At 54.3% G+C, this 8,693-nt stretch overlaps 1 protein-coding gene across 3 annotated transcripts in view; it reads right to left on the reverse strand.

The window, feature by feature from the left end:
• Positions 1-6,567, reverse strand: part of DOCK1 (dedicator of cytokinesis 1) — a 543,465-nt gene extending 536,898 nt beyond the window's left edge. For 2 of the 3 annotated variants that reach the window (XM_021671705.2, XM_021671704.2), the window contains exon 1: positions 6,432-6,567. In XM_021671705.2, the coding sequence (XP_021527380.2) occupies positions 6,432-6,477 (46 nt within the window). In that variant the 5' untranslated portion in view covers positions 6,478-6,567. The remainder of the gene's footprint in view (positions 1-6,431) is intronic. The other variant, XM_064373739.1, reaches the window with a different exon arrangement.
• Between the last annotated feature and the right edge of the window lie 2,126 nt (positions 6,568-8,693).

An 8,693-nucleotide genomic window follows, 5' to 3' on the forward strand; every position in this document is an offset into this window, starting at 1 on the left:
CAGGAGTTCATGACCAGCCTGACCAATATGGTGAAACCCCCTCTTTAAAAAAAAAGAAGAAAGAAAGAAAAAGAAAAGTGGCCTTGTCAGGGCTAAAACTCAAACTCTGACCCCTCCTTGGGTTGCCTGCTCATTTCCTCCCTGAAGGCCTTCTGGATACACTGAGGGTTTGAAAACTGACCATCTTGACAAGTGACCGCCTGGGCTGTGGTCTCCACCCTGCTGGATGTGGCCGGTCAGGTCAGCCTTCCACTCCATGTCTCTTCAAACTGGATCAAAGTCCTTGCCTGAACACACTCAACAATTTCACAGCTCAGTGGACCCCCTCAGACCATGCCCCCACCAGCACTCCCTGGCTCAGCTGCCTTCTCCTGTACTGTGGCAGCACAGAATCTGCATGCTGGCTCCCAAATGAAACCAAGGCTAATGCAAACTCCAATCACCATGAGAGACAACTACACACCTACACAAGCAACATAGACAGCGACAAATGATGGCAAGGATCCCGAGAAATCTACAATCACATATACGCTGCTGGTGGGAATGTGAACCAGCACAGCTACTCCAGAAAAGTTTGGCAGTTTCTTAAGAAGCTAAACATCCAACAATCAGACAACTCATCCTCTGCACTCCTGGGCATTTAGCTGGGAAAATGAAGACTTAGGTTCACACTAAAACCTGTACATGAATGTTGACAGCGGCTATATTCATCACAGCCAAACCCAGATGTCCTTCAACAGGTGAACAGTTAATCTGGGCATATCCAGACCATGAAAGGATACTCACAATGAAAAGGAAGAACCCAGAAAGAAGCAACAGCCTGGTAAATATCCAGAGAGAGATACTAAGCAAAAGAAGCCAATCCCGAAAGCTTACCTCCTGTGCAATTTCATTAATGGAACACTCTTTAAATGACAACATTAGAGAAACATGGGACAGGTGAATGGTGGCCAGAATCTGAGGGGAGAAAGGCGTGGAGGAAGGGAGGCATGGCTACACAAGAACAACTGAGGGGTGCTTGTGGTACCGGAAATGTTCTGTGCCTTCACTGACGATGTCAATATCCCAGCTGTGATGCTGCGCTGCCCCTTTACAAGACGTAACATTAGGGGAAACTAGTAATGGCTATTCATGATCTCCCTGAATTATATTTTACAACTGCATGTAGCTAGAATTTCTGAAACTACAAAGTTTAATGCAATCATCTGAAAATACAAAGTACAGATTGAAAAGAAAGAAAGAAAAAAGGGAAAAGGAGGGAGGGAAGAGAGGGGACAGTGTACAAGTATGCACTCGCCACAGTGCAGGCCCTCGGGCATCAGTGCCGCACCCAGCAAAGGACACCACGTGGCCTATTTCTTGCTCCCCATTCCACTAGCTGCATCCACAGAGGTGATAAAAGAACGAGACAGAACTACTGACATACACTAAGACAATCGTGATTAGATGTCTGGTATCCCAGGCAAACAATGGCACAGAAACATATTGACATTTTTTATGTTTCCAAAGTAAAATCAGGTTTGTAGAAATATAATATGCCCTGATTTGGTTTTGCCGCAACTCCAATGAATGAAAATGTCTGCATTTCTATTTACTTAAGATCAAATCTAATTTTTCTTCCCCAAAGTAGCAGCTTGCTTGCTACTCTGGATAACGAAAAAGATCTCTCTTCAACTCCCACAATCCCAAATTTATTTGGCGATTACACAATTCCTAGCAATTATCATTGCTCAGAGCTAATGTGAGCGCATACAAGCCAGGCTCCCCACACTGAGCAAATGTGACTTCTACCACTATTAGAAACTAAAACATCATCAAGAAATCAACTTTTGAAGAAAAGCATTTTTCTGGCAACCTGTTAAATGCACACAGGAAGTCACTTATCACTACGTTTCTAAACCTTGTGCTTTATTAAATAAAAAAGTTAATAAAAGCAATGCTTCATTGAGTGCTTGGCATATCTTGAACACAGTGCTAAATTTTCTGCCAACATCGTCTCGGCGAGTCCTCACAACTCGGCGGCAAGCAGGCTTAGTTCCACTTCATAGATATAAAAACCAAGGCTGAGAAAGTCCGAGTAATTTGCTCAAGGGTCCCATTACGAATAAGAGCCAGGTTACACTTGTCTGTAGCACCAATGCCCCATCCCATTTGAGAGCTGCACCTTGAAGTAGCCAAAGTGAGGAGCCACTTGGGTTCACTACCTTCAATGATCTTAGTAACCAATCTCAAGAGTGCAGAGAGCCTCACCTGCAAGCTTCTCTCCCATCATCTGTACTGGGTTTCCACTGCTGCCGTAACAAATTACCACAACCTAAGCAGCTTAAAACCACACAAATTTATTATCTTGGTTCCACAGGCCAGATGCCCAGCAGCTCAGGACCTCAAAATCAAGGTGTTGGCTGGCTGAGCTCTTAGCAGGAGGCCCTAGGAGGAAATCTGTTTCCAAGCTCACTCATGGTGTTGGCAGAATCCAATTCTTTGTGATTGCAGGACTGAGGTTCCCCTGCTGGTCATCAGCTAGGGGACTCCCATAGCTCCCTGAGGCCTCTCTCTGGTCCTTGCAAGTGAGCCCCTGCATCACAGGGCCAGCAACTGTGCCTCCAAAAACAGGCTTGGAATCTCTCTTATGAATGCCTGTTTCATAACCAGCCAAAGTTCCCTGTGCCCATGTGGATGGCCCAGAATAATCATCTCCTGTCTCCCAACTCCAGGTAACCTTAATCACATCTGCAAAGTCCCTTTTGCCATGTAACGTATCAAATTCACAGAGTCTGAGGATTAGGGCATGGACCTTTGTTGGGACCATTATTCTGCTTTCAACACCATCGTTGAGATGTGAGTGAGCACTTGATCCTCATGTGTGATTCTAGAACATGCTGCATCTTTCACCTAATCTTAGGAACAGGATCCATAGGAACATAATTTTATTGACACTGGGACATAAGACTGCCCACTAGGCTGTGTGGGAAAAGATCATCTGGACAGTGTCACAGCTAAGTCAAGGTTTATGTCAGTGTTAATAAGCCAGGCCCTTAAACATGACCTACCAACTCAAGGCCAAGAGGGAAACATGGGCTGGTAAATTTCACAGGCAGCCCCCCAGTGGAATGAGTCAGGAGGAAACAGCATTTCCTGCCTTTGCAGAAGGGGCCTCAGATCAGCTGTTTACTTCTTTCCCAATTTTACAAAATAAATATACAACTGAAGTGTCTCGTTTACAAACAATGCTTCAAACAGATTCCAAGTACTTGCAAACAATGAGCTGTGATTCATGTTTCCAAATGAGATGGAGTTTTATCATTTTCTTTCCCCTCGTGATTCATTCATGGGCCAAGTGGCCGAAGTGGAAGTGTGGTCCACCCACAGAGCCACGAGAGCGCCTCTGGGGAAACACGGCCCTGTTGTTAGGCTCTGGAAAAAATGCTGGGGTTGGTATGGGGGTGGGGTTCTCCAGTAATTTTCCCTTAGATGAAAACAGCCAATCACCTACTGGAAATAAATCCCTACATCCCAGCACCTACATCCTTCCCACTCAGCACCCTCCGTGAGAACCACTAAAATCTCACTGCACACTTCCAGACAAGTGGGAAGCCTGGGAATGCACTCATGCTCAGCTCCCCTCCCGCCCTCCCTGATGGGGGACTCTGGTTGAAGTGCCTCTGGATGCTGCCGGAGTGATGCTGTCCTCACTAAGGTCTACCCAGCGAGCTGTCATCTCCACCCAGCGAGGGGAAGCAGAGCAGTCTCTCTCCCCTCTATCTTCAACCCTTCACATCTGTCCTAGAATTTCCTGGCAAAACCATCCCAGATACTTTTTGTCTTTCAAAATTTCCCAACACGAAGTTTTCTTTTTTTAAGTTTTTAAAATTTACTTTTTCTTAATCAAACATAGAGTTTTCTTAAAACCAAAGTATTAGCAAAAGATGTGATGTCAGAAGTCACTACCATGAGTGCTGGTGAAGCTTCTGGAAGGTATGAGACTCAAGAGCTCACAGCCCCCTCCTCAAGGAGACCCTGCTCTCCCGTTCTTTTTGGTCTTCTCCAGACCATCCGGCTACACTATAGGATCCTCACTGACACCATCCAGGTCACCCTGGGAGCAGACGAAGGGGAAAAAGGTCTCCTTTAAAATGTGGTGTCCCAAAGAGAAGCCATCCCCATCTGCAGGCAAGGATAGGACACCGTGGCAGCTGAACCCAGGGTGGCCACGCTTCACATTCAGGAGGCACCACTTACTAGTGATGTGAGCTCAGGCAAGCAATCCACCTCTTCCTTGCCTTTGTAGAATGGGAGCAGTGATGGTCCCCACTGCACCCCTGATGGCCCCCACTGCACCCTCATAGCCCCCACTGCACCCCAATGGCCCTCACTGTACCCTCATAGACCCCACTGCACCCCGATGGCCCCCACTGCACCCTCATAGCCCCTACTGCACCCCGATGTCCCCCACTGCACCCTGATGGCCCCCACTGCACCCCAATGGCCCTCACAGACCCCACTGCACCCTAATGGCCCCCACTGCACCCTCATAGCCCCTACTGCACCCCGATGGCCCCACTGCACCCCGATGCCTTCACTGCATGCCAATGGCCACCACTGCACCCTGGCCATGGGCACTTCAGTTGCTTCCCCAGCAGGCCAGGGCCATAGGATGCCTGCTCCTCCACCAGCCTCCTGCCTCTCCCACCTGTCTAGCTCCTCCTCCCTGTCTGAGTGCTGGTGCTAGGTTCCCTGGGAGTCAGTCCTCAGCTCTCCCCTCTACACACTCCCCCAGGAGGCTCTCCACCGCAGGGACCCCCACTGTTGCCACATCCCAAGTATTCTCAGCTGGAATCTCCATCCCAAACCTCCCTCCTCTGATGCAGACTGAAGGCACGTGCCAAGTGCCCCAGAATGAATCCATTCAGTGGTGCACAGGGTGCCGGTTACACCCTGAGTCTGCAGTCAGACAGACGAGCTCTCCTGCACGTCTGTGAATGTGTCTGAGCCTCCATTATCTCATCTGCAAAATGGGGCGATGGGGAGGAAGCTCAGCCATAATGGTCCTGAAGCAAGGAGGCCCCCTATGCCTCCCTGCACGTGGAACAAGACAAGCGCAGGCCCGGTGGGACCCAGGGCTGTCCCAGGACTGTCCCCATGGCCACTGTCCAGCCGGCTCCTCGGTCAGGGCCCATTTTAAGTCACTGACAGCCGTGAGAAGTGACTGTTCACAGAAAGGAGAGCTCCCCGGGGACAAGAGCTACCAGGACGCTTCCCAAAAGTCAAGAGGGCCAGGATTCGAACCACATCAACAGAGGGGCGGGCAAGTCACTGTCACTGCCAGTGCAGGCCCAGCAGGGGCCAGGCACAGAATGGGCGCATGGTGCTGCTGAGACGGTGTCCTCGGAGGACTCAGCCTGGGCTGTGGGAGGTAAGACCACCAAAGATTTTCCCAGTCTGGCCGAGTGGCCTGGAGGAGGCAGGAGATCAAGGACGCTTGTGGATTGTGGGACGGGGAAAGCAAGCCTGAACCAGCTGGAAAGATCAGGGACCCCGGAGAGCAGGACAGCAGCCACCGCCGGGCCAGAGACCAGGCACGCAGGTCCGGAGGAGGTGGGCGTCCACAGGCCTCGGCGGCGGGTCCCCGGGGGGCGGGATGCGGGTCCCCGGAGGAAGGGTCCGTCTGTTCCACCACAAGGGAAAATCTCCCTCTCTGGAATGCACAGTTGGGTCCGAAATGTAAACTTGCAACCCGACTCCCTCCATCCCTCTCGGAAGCGACAAAGAGCCACGGAGCGAAAAACAAGGCCCCCACTCTCCTGGACGGGTCTCCGGCTCGGCCGCTCGCCTTCTCTGCGAGGTCCCACACGGTCCCCGCAAGACCGCCGAGGGGCTCGGGGCGCCGGCCGCCCGGGTCGCGCGCGCTCCTCCCCGCCGGGAAAGGGCGGAATTCTCCGCTTGGACCGCGCCGACCTGAGCCCGCCCACCCAGTGCCCGGACGCGGGACGCAAGTTCATCCAAGAAGCAGAAGCCACCGCGGGACAGTGACCCCCGGGCTTCCCTGCCGGGCCCAGACGCGCCGCTAACAGCGGCCGGAGTCGGGGAGTCGGGGCCGCCTGGGGGGCTCCGCCGCGGGGGTCCTAAGGAGACGGCGTCGGAGGGGATGCCCTGGGGAGGGACGCGCTCGCCCCAATTCCCACCCCACCCCCGCGTGTCCCGGGCCCGGATCCCCAGGCCTGGAGCGGGCGCGGCCGGGGGCTCGAATCGGGGCGGCCGGGGGCGCCGGGCACTGCGCGCGGGGCGGCGGCAGCGCGGGCGCGGGCGCGGGCGGAAGAGCCTCTCCCCGGCCCGGCCGCCGCTCGGGGCGGCGGCAACAGGCGCCCGGCGCTCCCGCCCCCCCTTCCGGAGCCCGGGCTTGGGGCGAGAGGCGCGGCGGCGGCGCTGCTCACCCACGCCGTACTTCTCCTCGCGCTTGGTGGGCACCCAGCGCGTCATGGCGCCACCGGAGCCGCCGCGGGTCGGGCAGGAAACTCCGCGTCTAGGCCGCCATTTTCCATTCCTTTCGAGCCGCGACAGGATGGGGAGGAAAAAGTTTGCGGCGGAGGCGGCGTCATGTGGGACGGGGCGGGCGGAGCGTCGCGGGCCGGATGGGAAAGGCCGGGAGCGCTGGCGGGAGGCGGGACGGCCGCGGACTCTGCTCCCGCCCTCGACTTGGACCCTCCGCCCGGACCCCGCGGCCGCCGGGGCGCCTCTTCCTCGGCCCCCGCGCGCCCAGCCCCGCGCCCCGGCACACCCGCGGGGTTCTCCTGGGTCCCCGGAGCTCCCGGGACTGGCGGTCACGCCGTGAGAGAGGTGCGCCCTGGGGAGCGGGACGGGCCGGGGCTTCTACGCGGTGTAGGAAACGGGCAGCTTGCCCGGCGCGGGTTTAGGCCGGAGCCTGGTGGTGCGAGGTCCCCACCTCGGATTTCTCCCTGGTAGAGAGTCCCGGAGCAGAACCAACCGGCCGAGGCCCTGGGAAGGGCCCTCCTGAGCACGTGGCTCATTCATTCATTCGACAAACATTACCTGAGCACCTGCTCACCCATTGCCCGAGTGTGCTGGGCGTGCCGCATCGGCCGGCTGGCAGGTGGGAAAAGGGACGAGTCTGGTTAACAGCACAGGTAAGTGCCAGACACGCAAGTGGGGTGGAAAAGAGGTGGCACAGCGCTGCCAGGGAGTGCGTTCTGGACAGGTGACCTCTTGCTCGGGTGCTGAATAAGTGGAGTTTTCCAGAGACGCCAGGAGGAAGGAGCCGCCGAAACCTCAGCCCAGCTGGGCTTGCAGAAGCTAGTACTAGAGTAGTTGTGGGACTCAGATCAGCTGAAGCACGGGGGAGAGGGAAGCAGGGAAGGAAAGCCCAGGCCACGCGTGGGGCTCAGGAACGGCATCCTCGCCCCAGGTGGGAGTTCTTCTCAGGCTCTGGTGTTTCCCATGCCAGTAAAAGGTAGGGGCTTCAGATTTCTCCAAGGAAAAAGTTAAAGCAACACACACCTATTTATTTTTACAGCAATTTCCGAAAAGCAGAGAGGCTAAAACCAAGAAATGGGCAAAGCCTCCGAATGAAGGCGGCCCTTTAAATGGAATAAATTTGGTTTCGTGGCACATTAAGGGGATATATTCTCTCATGGTACATTAATGGGGTATGTTCTCTCCCAAGACACAGAGACAACTGCAGTAGGTCTCGGGCCTCCTTCGATTGGAGGAACGAAGGTAAGAAAAAGAAGGCGGCTCTGTGGGGTAGGGACAGTGCTGAATAGCAGGACTGGGACACCGCAGGGTGTGTGGGAAGGGCCAGGACTGGGACACCGCAGGCTCTGTGGGAAGGGCCAGGTGGGCCACCATCTTTCGGTAGAGAATGCCTGTCACCTGCCCTAGGGAACACCCAGAATGCAGATGAAATAAGCATTTGGGATGGCAGAGGAGCTTTTCAATTTTTGTGAGTTAGGGGGAACCTGCCGCGTTGTTGAGACCTGAGCATTCTGATAAGTTAACCCCACTTTCATGGAAAGCCACGGGCACTGTTTTACTGATAAGGAACTGAAATCCCACAGGGGAAGTGGCCAGGCTCACACACACAGCATGCACTTGAAGCTTTCTGTGGAAACCAGAAACCTCAGGGCCTCAGGCGCTATAGTGGCAGCCTGGTGACTCTGACCCCTTGAAGGAGAAGCGTCTGTGAAGGTGCTGTCCAGGAGAAGTAGGATGCTGTATGATAAAAGACATGGTGGCCTGACCTGCTCCAGAGCAGGGAGGATTCCCTTGAGGAAATAAGATAAACCCAGATGGCCGAGTGTGGTGGCTCGCGCCTATAATCCCATCACTTTGGGAGGCCGAGGCAGGCGAATCACGAGGTCAAGAGGTCTGAGATCATCTGGCCAACATGGTGAAACCCCATCTCTACTAAAATACAAAAATTAGCCAGGTGTGGTGGCACGTGCCTGTAATCCCAGCTACTCAGGAGGCTGAGGCAGGAGAATCACTTGAATCTGGGAGAGGGGGTTGTGGTGAGCCAACATGTCGCACCACTGCACTCCAGCCTGGTGACAGAGCTAGACTGTGTCTCAAAAAAAAGAAAAAAGATAAACCCAGACTTTAAGGATATGCAGAAACCAGCTAGGTGAAGTGGAATAGGAACAGCATGTGCAGAGGCCCTGGGGTAGGACGGAACACCA

This window comes from Aotus nancymaae, unplaced genomic scaffold (assembly GCF_030222135.1).
Source record: "Aotus nancymaae isolate 86718 unplaced genomic scaffold, 86718_ANA_hifiasm-v0.15.2.pri h1tg000010l, whole genome shotgun sequence".
NCBI lineage: Eukaryota > Metazoa > Chordata > Mammalia > Primates > Aotidae > Aotus > Aotus nancymaae.